The sequence below is a fragment of the Artemia sp. Qi Xiang Cuo genome, chromosome 12 (genome assembly GCF_049724085.1).
Source record: "Artemia sp. Qi Xiang Cuo chromosome 12, ASM4972408v1, whole genome shotgun sequence".
NCBI classification, from domain to species: Eukaryota; Metazoa; Arthropoda; class Branchiopoda; order Anostraca; family Artemiidae; genus Artemia; species Artemia sp. Qi Xiang Cuo.
The window spans coordinates 3207608-3229628 of NC_142805.1; the positions used below are offsets into that span (position 1 = coordinate 3207608).

The following is a 22021-nucleotide window of genomic DNA, read 5'->3' on the forward strand; positions in this document are numbered from 1 at the left end:
AGAACTTTCAGCGAGGATGGAATTATCCAGAATAAATCTTACTCAGGGGGGGGGGGGTATATTTTAAGCGGCAGGAACTTTCTAAGGAAGAGTTTTCCATGAGGGGAGGGAATTTTTCATGGAGGGTGAGCCAGATTTACCGGTATTATTTGAAAAACGATCAGAAATTAAATAAAAAAGCTTTTTCAACTGAAAGTAAGGAGCAACATTAAAACTCAAAACGAACAGAAATAATTCCGCTAAACCTTGCTCTTTACGCTAAATTTTGACTGTTTGTCCCAGTTTTTTTAAGAACGTCTCCTGAAACACAAGGGCCGTTTAATTAAAATTGGAATCTTTTTTAAAAGTGCCAAAAGCTTTAGCGTAAAGAGCAAGGTATTGAGGAGGAGGCAGTCCCATCGTATGTAATTTCTGTTAGTTTTGAGTTTTAATGTTGCTCCTTACTTTCTGTTATATTTAATTATTAAAGGAAATTTTCAAGATCTGACAAAAGGAATTAGAATTACGCATAGTTGCTAAGAGAAGCCTGGAAAGGAAGGAAAAAACAAGTTTAAATAAAAACAAGGAAAATTGCAGTATGCCTGATGAACATTGTCATTCACTAACATAATCTGCTTAGCGTAAATTTGTCTATAATTGGTCAACTAAAAACAATTCACCCATCGGAATTGATTTACATTCTTATTGACCTTTAGAAAGCCAATGTGAACCGAAAGAAAACCCGTTGTCCTGCATTATCCTCACTAATTTAACTAAAAAAACTGTCTTAAATTGAAAAAAAAGCAAAAAAAATAATGTGCCACACTGAAATTCCTAACTGTAATATACTGAATTCTGCGCATTTCGTAAAAAATAAATACAAAAAAAATACAAATATACTTCTACCTTTGGCAATTAGAACCAAAGATGTCCATAACAAGGGACATGTCTCTCTACAATCCGACAAATCTCACCTCTAACAAAAAGGCAACACTGGCTTCCTGTGCATTTAATGCGAAGCCGGGAAAAATTGAAAAAAGCCCAATTAACTCAGAAGTGCTAATCCTGACACGGGTCCTTGAACTTTCACATGAGTAGGTAAAAAGCATCCTTGTTTGCTTGATGTACATTTCTGGCAAGAGAGAAACTTGTAGATTGATTATGAAACATTAATATCATATAATAGAACTAAATTATTATGACATGTAAAATGTATATTATATAAACAATTCGTATAAAGTGAAACCATAATGATAAAGCTAATAAGTTGTTTTTATTTCCATAAGCTCTCAAAACTATGAAAATACGCAAATCTAAAAAACTGATGATCTTTTATGTATTTGTAAAAAAATTTACCCCCCCCCCCTGCTCTTCCATATACATTTTTTCTTTATCTGAAGCAATTTGAATGCATAATCAAATTTCTTATTATGCTCCAGCCAACATTACATCAAGGAGGCACACTTGTGCCTCTAAAGAGGCGACCCACCACAATGTTAAGCGATTTCCGGTTGCAGAGAGACAGCGGTGATCGCATTTTGTAGCCCAAGCTCCAACTAAGAAACGTGCAAAATTTCACCCGCCTCCGACTTTATCTTCATGGGTTAGGAGGTGCAGTTGGGGGGCTGCCGCCCCCCAAACCCCCGCTTCCGTATATGAAAGGGACTGTGCCCTCCTCAACGCCTCGCTCTTTACGCTAAAGTTTGACTTTCTCACAACTCTTTTTTTTAAATAATAAAAACTTTAGCGTATAGAGCGAGGCGTTGAGGAGGGCACAGCCCCTTTCATATACGGAAGTGGGGGTTTGGGTGGCGGCAGCTGTACCTCCTAATCCCTCTACGGTTTAAGGTTCGAACTTGTGACTCAGTCACTTTAACTCTTTATAAAACGTAGTTTTTTTCAAATAACGTTATTAAGAGTCTGTTCGACTCTACTTAACCTGTCAAGTTACCTTTTTAACTGACCACTGGACCCCCCCCCCCTTCTATTTGTAACCTCAGTAGAGGCATTACCTGTTTAGTATTAATTCTTAAGAGATCAGGGCTTTTCATTACTGTGGTAGATTTTAAGATTGGCAGAATTTGGCAGTTTTTCATTTGTTTTGTTAAGCTCGCAAGAACAACTGGAATTACTGCAATTCTCTTTGGCAAATGAAACAGCTGTTTTTTTGTTTTTATCTCATTTCAAACATGCTAAAAGTAGAACGAATTGAGACTAAACACCGAGCTGTAAAACAGCTGTATTTTTATTGTTATAAATTACTTCATCAAAACTCTACCATGGTTGTACTGGAATATCAGTCCCCATCCAATACCGAAGTTCTGTATCTCCTTACCAGAGATGAATAAAGTAAAGTTCATCTGTAATTTTTGGAGTTGCTGATAGATCCGTAATTGCGGAAGATCTCCTACCCTTATCAGAGGCAATGCTCTAGTGTTGTCCATAGCAAAGATCCATATGCCTCCTACGTTTTTTTTCACCCATCCTATGCGTAAAAATAAATGGTCGCAGAAATTTTGGAGGGGATTGTTAGATTCTAAATTAACAGTTCTAGAGCCATTTCAAGAGTCAAAATTCATTGGCCGGCAAGTATCCCCTCTCCCGTGTACTTTTTCGTTACCCGTACAAACACTCCCCCATAGTCCCTCCATGACATAGAATAAAATTTTTTAGATAGTCATGTTGTTCAAAATAGTCAAAAGGTCCAATAAATATGCCTCAGTGAATGGGCGCAGGTAGCATATTGTCTAGGGGGGGGGGGCAGTCCATAGTGTGGTGGAGGGCCTTTTATCAACTGTTTTCCAACCATCTGCTTTTTCAGCCATATCTGTTGTAAATTTGCCCCCCCCCCCCTGCCCCTCCCCCTCCCTATGCCCATGCCTCCGTGGATGACATGATTCCCACTGCCACTTTTGCGTGCGCCGTAAATTATGTAAATTCCCAATTGTTTACAGGTTGTTTTATAGTAAAAAACGGAGGGCTTGTTTGGTCTTGTGTCCGATTGGCTCAAGACTGTCAGGGGTCTTATCTTGGGCCAATTTTATTACATGTTTTGTTGGGGAAGGGGAGGGTGTTACAAGCCTAAAAGTGGTCTGAAAATTTTTTCTTCCTAATCAGTCTGAAACTTGCAGTCAAGGCCGTCATGGGCCAAGAAGAGCCCAATATATAAAATATTATTTTGGGGCATGAGCCTCTTAAAATGGTGTCAAAAAAGTGTTTGTTCTACCTTGTCGGAACTTATATCTTCAGGTCCTAATCTAAGTGACCCTGATAAAGGAGAAAAAATATAAGAGGATCAAAAATAAGCATCAAAATAGACATTATTTTTATAGAATCTTGAAATTGCTGGGCCAAGGGGAATCCTATTTAACCTAACAGCTTTAGTCTGGAGGAATGAGCCCCACACCCTACCCTGAAAAGGGAACCCCCAATTTATAAAACATATTCTACGATCCTCTTGAAACTTATATCTTTAACTCCTTGGGTCATGGGGATCCAATGCACAGGGACAAATTTTAATAGTAGGGACATGGTCCCTAAAATGTGGGACCCAAAAATGGTCAAAAAGATTCCTTTGGATTTGCTTGAAACTTTCAAGAATCGTTGCCTGGGCTAAGGACACAAAGCGTTTTATTGAGATGAAGAATGACATTTTAGAGGTCCAGAAATGGACCAAATATCTTGCTATCTCTTATTAGCTCGAAACTTATAGACCTAAGTCACCAGACCAAGGGAAACTTAATTTAAGAAAGAAAAATTGGGGATGCAGTCCCCCCCCAGAAATAGGGTCCAAAAATATTCAAGATACAGGACGTTTACACCCGTAAGTTCCTGGGCTTAGAGGACCCTCATGTACGAGAAAGTTAGGCCGGGGTATGAACCCGCAAAAACTGGGCCCAGAAAAGTTTTCATCGATTGGGTCGATATTTATATATTAAAATCCTTGGGTCTAACATCAGTGAATAACTGGAACCTAAGACTGAACAGAAATTAAAATGAATAATCACATAGAACATAATAAAAGCTATTATTTTTTATTTAAAATAAAATAAATAAAAGATATACTTTTAAATAATGTTACTTTTATTTAAAAAGAGGAGACTTTCTTAGCTTCATCAAACAGGCAAGGAAAGGTATCAGCAACTGAGAACCAGAATCTCGATAACTATTAACAATTAAAACTATTTTTCAGATACGTTTCTTCTGATAAATCAATGAGTTCTTCACTTACTTTTGTTGACATACTAGTTGGTAAGTCGTCTTGATATTATTGATTACAAATCCAACTCGATGAAACAAACTTTTTCATCTCATGCCTAAAATTATCGTCAAAATTATTTTTTATTTAGGTACTTTATTCAATTGAAATAATTGAATAGAAATTAAATCATTTAGGTGAGTTACTTTATTTGTTCTGGATAATTAATCTAATCATTTGATGGCGAGTAAGTGATATAGATAAATCTAATTAACAAATTTGTCTTTTTTGTTTACTAGGTTTAGATGACGATGACAGTGAAGCTGAAGAAATTGACCTTGAGCTTATTAATGATGATGACGATGAAATTGAGGATAAAGATAGTGGAGTCGACGGACTTAATGTAGAGAACTCCTATCTTGAAGAAAAAGAGCAGGCCTTGTACGGTCTTGGTGAAGTAGCATTAAATACCAAAAGTGCCTTTATACCATATATGGAGAAGAGCTTTGATGAGGTCTTCAGAATGGCTGATTATCCACATGAGGATATAAGGTTTTTTCTTTATTTTGTTGTTCTTTTCTTTGATTTTCACTTTTCTTATATATTTACTTTTTTTCTCTATTGGTTGTTAGTTGGTCAACTCTGACAGTCAAGTTGATGTAAGGTGTACCTAACAACTCTGGAGACTACGCGTTCAAACCCGGCTTTCTTATGGCCACCTCCCTCGAGGAGTGGCAACCCTTGAGGTAAATATAGCCAAGAAACTTACATAAAATTGTACTGTGTTGGCCTCAGCAGGTTTTTGGCTTCGTTGGCCTCACTCAGTTTGTAATGTAATGAGTGACTAGTAATATTAGTAGTAATATCGAATAGTTCGTGGTAACGAACTGTAAGTAAGGAGCGATGCGGCTCAATAGTAACCGAAATTCTAAAATACGGTATTTTGATATCATTAAGTATATGAGAAAAATCGGCTTATTATGGTGATTCCAAATATACAACATTCATTAAATGTTGTTTTACCCATCGAAGGCTAGGAGCCTGAGAAAATTTAACTGATTTTTGAAAAAAAGGAGAAAACACCCCCTAACAGTCAATGAATCTTACTGAAAAATACACCATGAGATACAGCGTATCAGAAAACCCTACTGTAGGGGTTTCAAGCTCCCATCTTAAAAAATGTGGAATTTTGTAATATTTGCCAAGATCACGGATGCGTGTTTTTTTTTTTTTTTTTTTTTTTTTTTTTTTTTTTTTTTTTTTTTTTTTATAGGGATAATGATTGCTTTAAACGATTTTTTGCCTCTTATTTCAAGCAAATTAGTGGTCCTGTGTCAATTCTAAATTCTTGGCTAACCTTCTTAAGACCATAGGCGGGCGTGCCTTGTTTGTCTCTCATTCCAGGCAATCTAACGGCCCTATGTCAATTTTAAATTCTTGGCTAACCTTCTTAAGACCATTGGCGGGCGTGCCTTGTTTGCCTCTTATTCCAGGCAATCTAATGGCCTTATGTCAATTCTAAATTCTTGGCTAACTTTCTTAAGATCATTGGCGGGCGTGCCTTGTTTGCCTCTCATTCCAGGCAATGTAACGGCCCTATGTCAATTTTAAATTCTTGGTCAACCTGTCTGAGACTCTAGGTAGGCTGGCGTGCCTTTCCAACAACTAAAAACCAAGTATTTGTCCAATAAGAGAGTCATACTTACTCCCGCCATTTAGCCGTGCCATTTAAACATTTGCCTCTAAATTACTTGGACTATCCGTCTTGGCTTTTTCTGTCTACAATTAGCTATGTCTTGATGCCTACTGCAAAATATTTGTTTTTCAATTCAAAATCAACGGATCAATGTATATGCATATATTTTTCAGGTGGTGGTGGGGGGGGGGTATTTTTTGCGGGGGGATTCCACGGGGACAATATTCCATGGGGAGTGAAGTTTTCGGGGGGTAAACTTTTCAAGGGAAATTCTGCACTGGGAGATTTTGCCAGAATTTCTATACGAAATTCTTTTTATTTATGTTTCTTGTTCTTTGCCGACTCAATTTTACATGCCGAGATGTCAATGGTAATTGTTATTTATAATGGTAATTGTCCGGGGTAAATTTTCACCGGGAGTGAATTGTCTAGAGGATCTCTCAGTAGAGGTAGGGGGCTGGATTTCCCAGCATTATTAAAAAAAGGTCAAAAATTAGATAAAAAAAACAAGTTTTTTCAACTGAAAATAAAGAGCAACATTAAAACTTAGAACGAACAGAAATTAACGTGTATATAAGGGGGTTTGCCCATTCCTCAGTACCTCACTCTTTACGTTAAATTTGACTTTTTGTCCCATCTTGACTGTTCAAACGTTTTTCTTTAGTGCTGGTTGATTTTCCCGTTTTATTCCATACGACACCCCCCCCCCCCCCAAAAAAAATGTGTACGAACATGCTTGATACAGCAATTCAGTCATTCATAGAGACAAGTAAGCTAGTACCTCTTACCTACGCAGGATAGCAGCAGTATCGGCTTTAGCCAATTTGATTGTCTGTTTGGCAAAAAGTGAGCCAGCCATTCCTGATGAACTTCAGAAGAGGCTGATGCAAGTTATTCCGAAATTGGCTGAAATTATCCAGACGGATGACGATACGGAGGTTGTTAGCGCTGCTCTTCAATCCTTTTTAGAAATACTTACCGATGTTGGCAGTGCTGCCTTACAGGTGAGTTGAGACCAGGGTTGCCATCCGTGTTGATTTCATACTACGGATTTTTTTTTTATCTCTCATTTGTTATTTTTTAGTGTATGTTGTTTGTTCAAAATTACCCCAAAAAAAGAGACTTTGTAGGTGTTCAGGTAGACATTTTCAGAACATTTTGAATACTTCAGGGTGCTTTTTATTACCAGGGGTAAAAAAAAATAAAAGGTTTTCAAGGAAATCTATAGTAAAATTCTGTGCGAATTTCTTTTCGGAGAAGGAAAAAGGGTTAAAAGCAAAAGTAATTTTGGTAGGGTTTTCGGGCGAAACAAAAGCTATTTTTTTTAATTGTATGTATTAATTTAAAGTTTTTTTTTGAAATTGCGAAATTAATGAAGGAAAAACACTTGTCTCCTTTGCTCTTTAGATTATTGGCATGTCAAGAAGACCAGCAATATATTTTTTACTGGTCAATTAAAAGGAATATTTATAAAGTTTCTTTATTAATAATAAACATTTGTTTATTAATAATAAACATTTGTTAATAATAATGTTTATTAATAATAAACATTATAATACATTTATAATTTTTTAATACATTTTATATAATACATTTAATACATTTAAAATACATTTAAAATACATTTTATATAATACATTTTATAATAAACATTTTATAATAAAGAACATAATAAAAAATGTTTATTAATAATAAACATTAATTCAGACAAATTCCAGTGGAGAGGAATGATTTTCAGGAATATCAGAAAAAAAAGAATGTCCTTAACAACAACAGGAGTATATTTGTGGAATCGAATGATTTTGTTTTCTTTTTAAATAACAGAGACAATGGGAGGGGGCCAAAACGTTTAATTTAGGAATGCTTATTTACACTAAAAGCCGGACAGTCACGAGTCAAAAAATAATTTTTGATATATTTCAATGAAAGAAATATTATTTCTGCTTAATCATATTATTTTTTTTTTTTTGGACTGGAGACACTGTCCCATCATAACTTGTTATAATACCAAAGACAATAAAATGAAACCTGGATGTTTGCATCGGTAAAGTGGAAACTTACTTGATCTTGAATTTCTAAAATAAATAAGAAAATACCGCAAATAATTGCGAATGCGACAGCTTATCACTGCAGCTGCAACTACTTGCGATTGCATATACAAATAAAACTCGACTGCTTTTGCTGCTACTTGTGATTGTTACTATTTACAACTGCGATTACGGTAATTGCAAATGCGACAATTCGTGACTGCAACTTCTACTACTTATGACTCTGACTTCGTCTAGTAGTACTGCTGTTGCTACTATAATTGTGACTGCGACTGCCAATATTCCTGCTATTGGCAGCAATTACAGCTAGAACTATTAAACTAAATAAAAGATTCTAACTGCATCTTGCTCGTCAAAATGGAATAGTGCATCCAAGGTGTCACAAGAGTTTATCTGCAATATCTTATGAAGGGCTAAGGTTATTAAGTTGAAAAATTCAGGGAATATTATGGGAGATTTTTCACTAATTAAAAAGACGCTAGGTGCATCCAATTTGTCAAAAGGGCGTATCTGGGTGTATCTATATTGATATCAGGAATGGATACAAGATGAAAATTTCAGGAAATTTTGGTTTGGTTGTTGAATTTAATCAAAAGACATAATATACATTTTGGTTGTCAGAATGTTATCTCTGCAATATTTCTGGAACAGGTAAGGGTACTAAGTTAAAACTTTCAGAAAATGTTGAGGGGTATGTTGAACTTAATCAAAACACAACTATGTGCATCCTGGTTGTCAAAATTTCTGAGGATTTTAAACTACGTTGAAAGATCCCAAGTAAGTCCAGCTTGTTAAAATGGTGTGTGTAATATCTCAGGAACAAATACGGTACTAAGGTGAAACTTTCAAAATTGAGAATTCAACGTTAAAAAAAAACCTAAATAGGTAGTAGTGGTCCCAAATTAAAAAAAGGAAGGGAACATAGGTTAACAATTAGAACAAAATTCGAACACGTAATAAGCGTAAATAAGCTGAAAATATATGGTAGCAAACAGGTTAAGAACGATGCGCATTTCCTCAAAGTGTAGTTTTAAAATCTTCGGACCAAAAGTATTGTCGAATTTAACTAATTAATTTTGCATATTTATTTTTTTATTGGCAACACTTACGAGAATATGGTTCTGTCCTAAAAATTTCATAAATCTAAAAAAAAAATCTGGGAAATTTGTGTGGTGGGTTCAGAGGATGGAACAAGTTTTAATTTTAATGTCCTTGGTGTTTTAAGGGAAAAAAGGGGGGACTAAAATTTATTATGAAGGAATATTGATTTGATGTAAGTGACTCAAAAAATAACTTGCAAATAACCTTTCAAGGGGAATAACCGATGGCTCTTTGACTAACGTAATTTAATTTAGAGTTTGTGAACTGAAGAATTTGAGCGAGAAGTAAAACCCGAAGTCGAGAAGAAATGCGAAAAAAGTGTTTTAATATCCTTTTTTTTTTAATTAAGAGTGCTTTACGGTGGATGTGCGAGCAGTTTTTTACCTCTTGAGGTAACAGAAAAAATTTGAATAGTAATACCTCAAAAATGAGAGCTGTTGATACAAAAGTAAGAGCAGATGTTTAAAGCTCGAAAAAAATTAAATTAGATGAAATAAAAGATTAAAAGAAAATTAAACATCACCTTGAATAAGAACGGGGTGTCCAACACCTAGCCTCAATTCTCAGTGCTCAAGCATCTTTTCTGCTTCACTAAAAACGATAAAATACCAGCTAATTTGTTTTTTAGTTTTTACACGTGAATTGTCTGATTTTAAAAACAGGAAAAAATCATTTTACAAAGTATGATTCATTCAAAGGAGATGTTAGTTTGCTCTAAATTAATTGCAAGCATAATTATTTGAGGTTTTACCTTAACGATTACGGTTCATAAGCACATCATCCATTCTCCCTTTTTTCTCTTTTTTGTTAAAAAAAATTCCTTCTAAAGAAATTTCTTTAAAGAAAAAATCTTTCATCTTTAACTTTTTTTCTTTAATTTATGCTGTATTTGTTATATATTGCACTGAAAGGCTATTAAGGGTTCGTCCCATCCCTTAATTATTTCTACTATAGTCTACAACAAATCTATCAACCTTTGAAATTGCAGGCAGTTGGCTCCACCTTTTTTCCCGGTTTGCTTTCAACCCACTTACCTCTTTAAAGCCCTACTTTGCACATGTAGTTATTGACGATTGGAAACCGTTGGTAACAGATCATAAGTTTGAAAATGGAATATACTTGAATTCCAATTTTTAAAGTAGTTTTCCTCTTATTGAAAAAAAAAGGTTTATGAGAACAAATCAACTTGCGTTTATTTATATTACATCCCTCTAATTCTGGCCAGTTTACATTTTGGTATCCTGCGATAGAAAACGGACATGTTTCCAACGTGCAAAACTATTTTTATGTTTGAAATTCTTCCGTGCTCTCTTTACATCCTTATTTAGGGTATGGATGTTCCTGGAATGGAAATCTTCCCAGCCCGTGGACTGGTCGTGGACTTTCAGCCTTCTTTGCTTGCAGGCTTAAGATACCTTGTTTTATTGATCAGGAGCCCAATTTTAGCCTAAGTTTTAGCCATCTTACAAGATATAGACTTTAGTGTTAAAATACAACAAAATCTCGCTTTACTATTTGCGGATAAATACAGCGCAGCGTGGATTTTAAAATAAGATCCATCAGAATTTTTGATCCTTGGATCAACAAATCCAAGGATCCAAGGACTTTGAAACACAAGGATTTTTTTTTAGATCTATCTCAAAATGATGCGTTTCAAGATTGGATTTTTTTTATCCTTAGTTGTAATTTTATACAAATTTTGAACCGTGTTATGGATAGGCAATAAAGCGTTTTTAAAAAAGTTGCAGAGTAATTATTGACAATTATTGACAGATATATTGACAATTATGACAATACTGCAAGATCAAAAATTGTAAGGCGCAACCCTTAAGGCGCAGACAATATTTAAAAAAAAAACACCAGTGTTTCAAAAAACAGCGTTTTTGAAAACATTGCAGAGTAATTATTGACAATTATATTGACAAATATGACAATACTGCAAGATCAAAAATTGTAAGGCGCAAACCCTTAAGACCCTGACAATATTAAAAAAAAACACCAGTGTTTCAAAAAACAGTGTTTTTGAAAACATTGCAGAGTAATTATTGACAATTATATTGACAAATATGACAATGCTGCAAGATCAAAAATTGTAAGGCGCAACCCTTAAGGCGCAGACAATATTAAAAAAAACACCAGTGTTTCAAAAAACAGCGTTTTTGAAAACATTGCAGAGTAATTATTGACAATTATTCTGACCATTATATTGACGAATATGACAATACTGCATGATCAAAAATTGAAAGACGCAACCCTTAAGACCATGACAATATTTAAAAAAACACCAGTGTTTCAAAAAAAAGTGTTTTTGAAAACATTGCAGAGTAATTATTGACAATTATATTGACAAATATGACAATACTGCAAGATCAAAAATTGTAAGGCGCAACCCTTAAGACCCTGACAATATTAAAAAAAAAAAACACCAGTGTTTCAAAAAACAGCGTTTTTGAAAACTTTGCAGAGTAATTATTGACAATTATTATGACAATTATATTGACAAATATGACAATACTGCAAGTTCAAAAATTGTAAGGTGCAACCCTTAAGACGCAGACAATATTTTAGTAAGTAAAATGTTTTTGATTGTACTTTATTCGCATTATGAATTTGTTCTTTACTTTCAGGCTCCAGGCCACAAAGAGGCCACTATCAATTGCATAGAGAGTGTTATGAAGAAAAAAACCGTTTGTCAGAGTGAGAGTAAGTGTGAAGATATGGAAGATGAGGATGCCGAAGAGGATGACGAACACGACTCAGAATTTGCTGAGGCTCTAATAGAGAATGCCGGTGACTTGATGCCAGCTTTGGCTGCTGCAATGGATCAATATGAATTCTCTCCTTACTTTAAGCAGCTGCTGCCTCTTTTTTTAAATTTAACAAAAAAAAGCTGCACTGTGGCTGAACGAGCTTTTAGGTATGTAGCTTTTAATCACTTTGAATTGCTCTCTAATTTTATTTAGAAAAATCAAATTTTCAGATCAAATTAATTTATTTAACATAAAAAATTCAAAAAAATTTACAACGGCCATTTACAAAAACCCGAAGGTTTGTTTACGATGCCTGCAAGGCCATTAATATACAGCTTTACAACTATTACATAAAAAGAAAATAAATAAAATAAAGAGAAATAACATACAACTTTCTAATCTTTCTCAATTATCATCCAAAAGGTAACGCTTCAATCTACTCTTGAGCTGGCTTACATTTTCAGCCTGCTTATTACTATCTGGGAGGGAATTCCACACCTCCGGTCCCGCCAAAACGAGGCAGGAACTTACCACGTTAAGTACTCCAGAGCTCAGATGCAAGGTCATATGCATTTCTAGTCTCATCACAATGATAAGATGAATTAGCTCTAAAAATTTCCCAAAATACCTCCGGTGAACACTTATTCACACATTGATATATAAAAATTGCTAACTGGTAATTCCTTAACCGATAAATATTTAAAATTTTCAAACTTGTAAAGCAATTCAACGTGCTATTTTCGAACTGAATATAATTACCTAAAATACGAACTATTTTATTATTTAAAATTTGGACCTTTCTAAAACTTGAAATAAAACTACTAGTCCATAGCATGCAACCATACGATAAAACAAAAAAAAAACATAAGATTTGACGGTAGTTGATTTTTCAATTTTCTTATCACACCCAAACTTCTCGAAATCTTAACTGCCACAAGATCACAATGCGATTTCCACCTTAAATTTAAAAAAAAGGTAAAGAATACAGCATTGGACTTTACAGTCCCTACCGGCGGTGCTGATCTCCGTTTCATGGTCCTTCAGCCAGGAAGTGCAAAGGGGGGTTGGGGCCGACCATCCTGTGCGTATGCACACCCTTCCTGTTTACCTTCCCCGGATTTTCCTACAAAATTTCATGAAATTAGTTTTTGAAATATTCACTGCCAAATAATTAGAACTTGTAAAACTATTCAATTCAGCGAGGGCCTTATTTGTTTTTTCAATTAACTGGTTCAGACACAAAGCTGTAAACTGCTGTATTTCTATTATAAAAGCACGAAGGACATCAAAATGAAGATATATCCCCCCCTCCCCACCACCTCCATATTAGGTCCACTCATTCCTGAAAACCGGTACTTTCCATGATTTTATTTTAGTTGTTATATAATTACTAACATCTTTCTCTTTGCGCAAATTCTCTCTTTTCCTGTTTACCCAAAACGCAAAACGGAACAACTGTACCGGCCAAATATATTCAGCGACCTTTCAACGATCAATCGGTTTGTACAATTAAAAAAGTATAGGCTAGTGGGAATGTGTCAAAATTGAGTAAGAAAAGGGATCTTTTTTGAACCAGAAGAAAAAAAGATCCCGTTGCCATGTCAATAGTCAACTAAAAGGATCAATGCAAGAAAATAGGATAGCCTTTTTGGTCTATTTAAAAATAGTCTTATGTAGGCAAGTCAATTAATTAATACTTTAAAGTATTTAACCTTGAAGAATTTTAATAATAAAAATACTATAATATAATAGCTTATATTATATTATAGTATTTATATTATATTATAGTATTATATTATATTATAGTATTATATTATATTATAGCTTATAAATATAAGAATTTTAATAAAAAAATAAAAATAGCTTAGATTTTTAGCTGTTCAATAAATTATTTTCCTGTTCCTATTATTTTTTTCCTGTTCCTCAATAATTATTTTCCTGTTCCTCAATAATTATTTTCCAGTTCCTATTTGAAACCGGGTGTTAGGGTTATATTCTTGCAATTTTAATCGTTTAATTAGGTATTGTTAGTCTACAATACCTAATTAAACGATTAAAATTGTAACCCTTCACATTTGCTTGTTCCCCCCCCCCGGATACGGACTTGTGCCTAGTATCTCCCACCACTCTGCTAGAAACGCTGGTGTAGAAACAGAAAAACACGACCTGCTACAACGATCCATACTCGACCTTTACCGCCTGAGCCCACCACCTCCAAGTCTAACTTCAACTCTACCACAAACAGCAAACGCTCCTTCATACCTACCAAGTGATAATGAACATCAGTCCTGGATGACGTATTACAAGAAAGTCCCTCCGCCGGCACAGACAAGTAACTACCACGCGACAAGGACCCAAACCTTGATCCTGTAAAAAGGAAATCAAGATTAAAACGAAATCCAGAATTTCCCTCTATATTGCTGTCGAACGTCCGGTCAATAACAAACAAAATCGAGGAACTGGACATCTTAATGCGAGGTAAACAGATCGATGTGGCCTGTCTTACCGAAACTTGGCTTACAAATAGCAGTATACTCAGCCTCGATGGCTACAATGCATACTTATTACCTCGGAAGTTAGCAGACGAAAAAAAGAAGAAATCAGCCACGGTGGAGGAGTTGGTCTTATCTGCCGAAACGATACGCCCAGCCGAATACTCGATCCTCCAATACCCAAATCCCCAGAACTCGAAGTGCTATGGGTCTGGGTAAGACCACGCTTCCAACCAAGCGGAGTGTCATCCCTAATCTTTGGAGTCGTCTACTACCCACCCAAACTCCCATTCCGGAAGACTCTACTCAACTACCTACAATACTCCGTCGACCGTTTCCGGAGTAAATTTCCCTTTGCCGGTATTGTGATAAGCGGAGACTTCAATGATATTAAGCCTTCCTGGATAGAGTCCAGCCTATCACTGAAACAAGTGGTGAAGTCTCCAACCCGCGGCAGTAACCTACTTGACATGGTCTTCACTAACCTCGAACAATACTACAACGAGCCAGAAATCACAGCAAGCATTGGCTTAAGTGATCACCTAACAGTGACCTGGAGACCGACGCATTCGTCACAGCGAAAGGTAATTAAACAAACAGTAACCTATCGACCGATCAGGGATGAACAAATCCCCGCCTTCAAGGGAAAGCTAATATTGCAGAACTGGACCCATATTTACAGACTACCGTCTACTGACGACATGACAAAGAGCTTCTGCGACAAACTTCAGGAAATGTACGAAGAGCATTTTCCAGAAAAGAAATGGGTAGTAGGAAACTAAACGAAACCCTGGATCACGCAAGATATAAAAGAGCTTATCCTAAGGCGGGATAATTTGTACACCTCGAACACAGCAGAGTCCAATAAGTTGTGAAACATAGTGGTGAGAATGATAAAGTATGCAAGGAAGCAGCACTGCCGCTTTACTGTACAGAAGCTTCTATCTTCTGATTCTAAAAAGTTTCATATCGCGGTTCAGAACATTCTTGGCCGAAAGCAGAAAAACGTTGAAATAAGAAACGAAAAAGGGGAGAAACTTACCGCTAACGCGATTAACGACCACTTTGCTACAATCTGTACAAAGTACCCTGGTCTTACATCACTTCCAGACCGCTTTCTTAAAACTGGACGCATCCAAGGCCTCATTTCCTGGAGAACTGCCGATCAAACTGATCAAAGCATGCAATAACGAGCTTGCGGTACCGTTTACTGTCATAGTAAACCAATGCCTGAGTGAGGGAACCTTCCCGACACGATTCAAAACTGCGGTGGTCATTGCTATACCGAAAAAATCATCCGTCGAATCTGCAAATGACTCAAGACCCATTTCAAAGACATCGATTTTCTCAAAAGTCCTGGAAGGAATTGTCTTCAAATGGCTTTTCGAAGATATTAGTGAAAATCTTGATCCTCGGCAGTACGGCTTTCTTCCAGGTCATAGTACTGTGCATTACCTGATCCGCCTCATCAGAGACATCCTGGAGTATCTGGAGATTGACGTTGCTTATATTGACTGCATCATCGCGGACTTCATGAAAGCGTTCGACTTACTCGACCACTCAGTTGTTATCGACGAGGCAACTTACCTTGGAGCAAGACAAATTGTCTTGCGAATGGTTGGCAGTTTCCTGACGAACCGCAAACAGAAAGTACAACTTCCCAATGGCGAAACGTCAAACATCAGGGAGCTGACCTGCGGTGCAGCACAAGGGTCGAAGTTAGGCCCTTTAGCCCTCCTTATTGTGATAAACAAACTTTTGCGCGAAATTATGGAACGCTAAAGATTCGCTGACGATCTCTCCACCCTCCTCCTCAAACTTCTCTCACAGAGCATACAGCCAGACCCAATCCTAACAGTAATGCGAAAAATCGAGGATGAAGCAAACCAAGTGAAACTTACACTCAGCCAGGAAAAAACAGTCCTATTTGGGGTTAATTTCCTTAAACGGCCAGTTCCAGACCCGCCATGCGGTGGGCCGAAGGCTGTAAAAACGGTGAAGATCCTGGGTGTCCACCTGGATGCTGATCTGAAATGGAATACCCACGTATCGTCAATCGTCTCGAAGACAACCTTCCTCCTATGATTTTGTGCCTACTTTCACCGCTTTGGGATGAAAACTGAGATCATGGTTGTATGCCACAAATGCTACATTAGACCGCTCACTGAATATTCCTTCCCAGTGTGGCACAGCGCACTGACCATAGATCAAAGCGACAAAATCGAAGGATTGCAGAAAAGGGCCTGCAAAATAATACTGGGGAGTAGTTACGTTGACTATGAGATGAGCCTCAAAGTTCTGAAGTTGGAGTCCCTCAAAAACAGAAGGTACACACTGGTCATGGACTTTGGTCGAAAAATCCTCGACTCTGAGACACACTGTGGTCTACTACCGGATTTTTAGGCGCGCAAAACTTAGCGTTCTACGAGACTCCGAGAAATAACGAAAAACGCAGCAAAGCTGGATCGACCGCCGATCCACTCATCCGAGCGGTACCTGAAGTCATTTGGTCTATACTTTGTAAAACGCTACAATGGTGACCCAGAAAAAATTGTAAATAAATCAAGTTTGAATAATTTAATTTTGTAAGTGTTTTTAAATTGTTTGACTTCCGCTGTTATTTTTGTTGTTAACAAGAATATTTAGGGAAAAATAAAGTGAATTTTGAATTTTTTTTTGAATGTTGCGAGTACTTTACTAATTTCGCTCGAACTGCGCTTACTTGTGCTTGTTCATGTCCATTAATCCGTATTATAATCCGTTCCATTGCTTCTTTGCGTTACTGTCATATGTTACTAGTTGTAATCTGTCATCTCCAAAAGGGCAAATGTTAGTCTCCAAAACGGCTGTGAGCTTAGATCATGTACCTCAAAATGTAAGGGTCAATTAAGGAAGCAGAATTACGCCACTCATAGGCCTACCAGATCGAAATCAACTAGCCTATTTAACTTGCCAGGATTTTCCAAAAACTATACATGCCTATTCTTTGCCTGACTGATTTTGGCTTAAAATTTTAACAATTTGTTGTTTTTTTTTGTGTTTTTTTTTTGCCAGTTCCTTTGTAACCCTGCCAATTAATGGCAGTGTCTATCTTTTGCTACAGTAATTCGAGAAATTTACACTTTCTAGGGCTACATGATGAATTTTTTTCGCTCATTTTCTGCGCATTTTTCACACACGTTCTTTGTTTTCAAACTTGGCTCTCTCGGTTTTCCTAATGTTTTTTAAGATATTCCTTAAGTTTCCTATTAACCAATTTAAAGAATTTTACTTCATTTTGTGTTCTTGGTGCTTCAAGATTAGAAAGTAATTTTCTATTAATGGAAAATTGTAATAGTTGAATCTTCGGCAATATAATGTCACAGCACTGGGATTGAGAACTACTAGTGCCACAATCACTCTAGCGTCTGGTGACTTCATTAAGAAGGTAGGAAAATTCAAAAAAACATTGAACATTTAATATGATTGATCCTGCAACGCTATAGGATTAATTCTGAAATTTATATTTAAGTGACATAACTAAACATTTTTTTTTTTTTTTTTTCAAGAACTATTTTAAGGCAAAATCAGTTGGACACAATATAGACATATGTAAGCTTCGGAAAATTTTGGCAAGTTAAGTAGACTAGTTGATTTTAAACTGGTAAGCCTACTAGTGTCATATATCCGCTTTCTAAACTGACCTTGCATTTTGAAATAGACTAACACTAGCTGATGTCAGTGATTTTTCACGAAAAAAAAATCTGTATTTTTACATTTTTTTTTGTAAATAAATTTCTAACTTTTAGCAAACCAGTTTTTTAACTAGTTTCAATGCTTCCTACTTTTATTTGGAAACTTGGTTTTTTATTGTTAATACTAGAAAGCTATCTTTCAATTTGTTAATTGTGACAAAAAGATGGAAAAATGTTACTATTGAAGTTCACTGCAAGTTAGAAAATTTGAGCATAAAAATCATTTTTTGAAGACTGAGGCAGTCTCACTTTACTATATGGTGAAAAGATTTCGTAAGAACTTCCTGCAGCACTTACAGGAATCCTAAAAGTGAAAGAACTCCCAGCCTTATGCCAAAAACTAATTATTCACGTAAACTCTCTATATTGTCCAAATTTTAACAGCCAATAGTTTTTCATTTGTAGCCTACGCCCTTTAGGGTAGAGTTATTTAAGGACAGAGTAGAGTTCTTTCTACCCTGTACAGATGGAAATGTGTTTCTTGACCTTCATGTTTTAGTATGTATATAAGCGTTGTTTTTATTTTCATCTTTATTTGACTCTGAAGGCAAATCTTTTTGTTCTTTTTCTAAGTCCGAAGGAAATGTGTCTGCCACTGTTCACCCTCTAAATATTTCTTTTAAAAAAACCTGTTCATTTATGCTGTATGTTGGGGCGAAATGGGCTTTCAACGTGTTTTTTTTTTCTTACATGAAAATCAGATTTGTGTTTTTTTTTCTTGCAAGAAATCTAATTTTCGAGAATTTGGTTTAGCTCCCGACCCGAGCAACTTCAGAATAGGCAATGTAACTCACTATGTGTGTACGTAAATATAATAATTTAATTAGCCTCCCCTCGTACAAAATAAAGAAAGCAAAATAATGTATAAGAAAAAAGAGTAAAGGACAATGAATTAAATAGTTGTTGCATTCTCTCGTTCGTGTATCAAAAGAAGCCCCAAAGAAAGAAGAAGATATTTATTTCTCGTGGACTTTGTCTAACGGTCTCACGTGAGGGCTGTTTTACCTGCATTTCTAAGACCAAATTACGAGTTGGGGAAATATTTATAGTTTTATAGGATAAACAGTCTTTCTATCGAAAGTTTTATGACCCACTTACCTTGTTTTCATCTCTTTAAGCAATTTCTGCTTCTTAAAAAAAAACGTCTCAATAAGGTCACTCGTGTGCAGGATAGTACATGCCGCTGGTCTTTACTAAGTTAACTCCAACAATGCGCACCTATCCTGCTTTATATTCAAATTCATTCATATGTATTGTGATTGTTTCTAATTTCTTTATGCTCCTGTCATATATTATCAGTTGTTACCAGTTATCTCCAAAATAGATACAGTTGCAAACAGAACCAATCAATAGCTGAAAGATAATGGCTTCAATCTGCAATTTGAAGTAACTGGGGCCAATCAAATTTGCGATAAAACTAACCCAGGCTTTCCTCTAAGAACCAGGGGTCCTCCCCCCCCCCGCACACGCAACAAATACTAGGCACAAGTCCGGATACGGATTTGTGCCTAGTATTTATTGTGTGTACTTTACTAATTTCATTCAAACTGCACTTACTTGTGCTACTTCGTGTTTATTAATGTGTATTATATTGTTCCATGGCTTCTTTGCGTTACTGTCGTATGTTACTAGTTGTAATCTGTCATCTCCAAAAGGGCTATGTTAATCTTCAAAAGGGCTGTGAGTTTAGATCATGTTCAGCTCCAAAAGGGCTATAAGTGTACAAACAAGTACGGAGCTGAAGAGTTGAAATGCCTTTTCTTGCTATCTTGCTTTAAAATTAGAAATACACTAGAAATACAAAAACAGAAGAAGAGTAAAATAGATTTTTATTTTGTCCTCCTTTCTCCAAGACTGGTATGAAGTATACCTGGTATGAAAGTATACTGGTATGAAGTAGACTGGTATGAAATAACGAAATGGCCCCTCCCCCTATATTTTCATGGCTTACCAGCAGATTGAGATCTATTAGTCCAAATATTCTTTTTATATCATTTTCAAAAACACCCTTCCATCTAAGATTACAATTACTGTTAATTAAAATCTAAAATTACCATTACTGTTAATTAAAATATTAAATTACAATTACAGTTGCTATAGAATGTATAAATTGAAAAATATCATACAAAGTTTAAATACTGTATTAGAACACGAAGAAAATTAGAATAAAACAAATAATTTTAACGGATAGTCTAAAAGTTTTTTCTTCTAATAGTTTTATTTTGGTGACAAGCACAACTAACCACAGTCAATTGTATAATCCCATTAATTTTTCTGACAGTTTGATTTTGTTAATACTATTATGAGTACGGTCAAACCGCGTTCCTCAAACTTCTCACTGATCGAACTAGTGGGCTGTCAAACATAAACAAAATGCCTCTCTTTTCAAAACAAATTTGTTTCCCGAACACTGGTTATGCGAGGCTAAGAAGTGGCCAAATATAAACATAATCGAATCGGCTGCCACGTTGGAAATATCGTACATACACTCTTATCTGTCTCTTTGTGTAGTTTAATAGTTCAGTGTGTCTTAATGTACAAGATGCGGGCCTTAAGTATTTAACAGGGCAATATGATAATTTATCCTCCCAAAGCTAATGACCTTTTAGTGAAGCTGAGGGATTTAATTTATTGAGCTCGGTGAAATTTCGAGTTCTAGGCGTTTACCCCCGTCGATTACCCCCCACCCATCGGAAAAAAACTTAGAAAATAACCCCCCCACCACCGTGGAAAATAAGGCTTTCCAAATTTGAGAATTTTATTTGAGTTTTTTTTTTTTTTTTTTTTCCGTAGGGGGAAGGAATTTTGATACTTGTGTATTATTCGCCACTCACTCAAGTTTACGCTGGGTAAAATTCGAGAACACACCAGTTTTTTCGTTAGTTTCTTCTTAGAAATAAATTTCTTCTTAGAAAGAAATAATTTTTAGTTAGTTAGTTAGTTAGTTAACAAAATTTCCAGATACCTCGCTATTCTTCTCTAATTTTTTAGTGGCCATATACCTAGAAGGAATTGTTTTCTGACTTCAAACTGTCCAAATACTTTACCACCTCCCCCCCCCCTTATGTGCAAATATATAGCCCAAATTATATATTTCCAATTAAATCTGTCACTTGTCCTTGTCTTGTCTCGCGCTAAGCTGAAAATAAAAACTAACGAAGAAACCGGTTTGTTCTCGATTTTACACAGCGTAAACTTGAGTGACTGGTGCATAATACACAAGTACCAAAATTTCTTCCCCCTACGGAAAAAAACTCAATTAAAATTCTCAAATTTGGAAAGCCTTATTTTCCACGGGGGGGGGTACTTTCCGTGGGGTATATTTTCAGCGGGGGTATTTTCCGTGGGGGTAATTACCGGGGGGGGGGGGGGGTTAAACGCCGGCCACCCCGAAGGGACTACCTAAGAAAAATTAAAGGGAATGCTATTATTTTGATCAAAATTTGGTCAAAACTTTTGTTCACAAATTAAAGTTGTTCTTTTATTTCCCCCTCCTCCCCCCCAAAAAAAGAAGAAAAATATGTATAGTCTATGTTCCTGGCCAATGAGTCAAATAATTCACTTCGTGCTATGTCCTGTGTCATTATTGCTAGACACTGAAATAAAAAATTGGGTATTTGAATGATGAATTACGTTTAAATTGACGCATGTCTGTTCAGACGTTTACTTCATCCTGAACTAGTGGACTTTCGCTAGAACAAAGCAAAAAGACGATAAGTGTTAAACAATTGAAATCTAATAATTAATTTCTTATTTCTTATATTTTATTTTCCACCTTATAATTTTTTTTGTGGATATAAAGGCCTTGATAATAACATTCATTAAATTTAAAATGAATTCGCTGTTCAAATTTTTCGCTTTTTTCAGTGGAGAGGGGGGGGGGCCCTTCGTGGCTCCAGAGAAACTACCTCCCATAGCCCTCCTCCCTACACACACACATTTTCACATCTATGCAGTTAAGAATATAAACATAGCTTAAGTATTGCAAGGATCAAGAATAATAATATCTTATATACACATTAT

At 35.8% G+C, this 22021-nt stretch overlaps 1 protein-coding gene across 4 annotated transcripts in view; it reads left to right on the forward strand.

Moving 5' to 3' along the window:
- LOC148945662 (importin-4-like) overlaps positions 1-22021 on the forward strand; it is a 112306-nt gene that overhangs the window by 83175 nt on the left and 7110 nt on the right. For all 4 annotated transcript variants that reach the window (XM_089098305.1, XM_089098304.1, XM_089098306.1 and 1 more), the window contains exons 12-14: positions 4477-4729; positions 6670-6877; positions 11650-11939. In XM_089098305.1, the coding sequence (XP_088954431.1) occupies positions 4477-4729; positions 6670-6877; positions 11650-11939 (751 nt within the window). The remainder of the gene's footprint in view (positions 1-4476; positions 4730-6669; positions 6878-11649; positions 11940-22021) is intronic.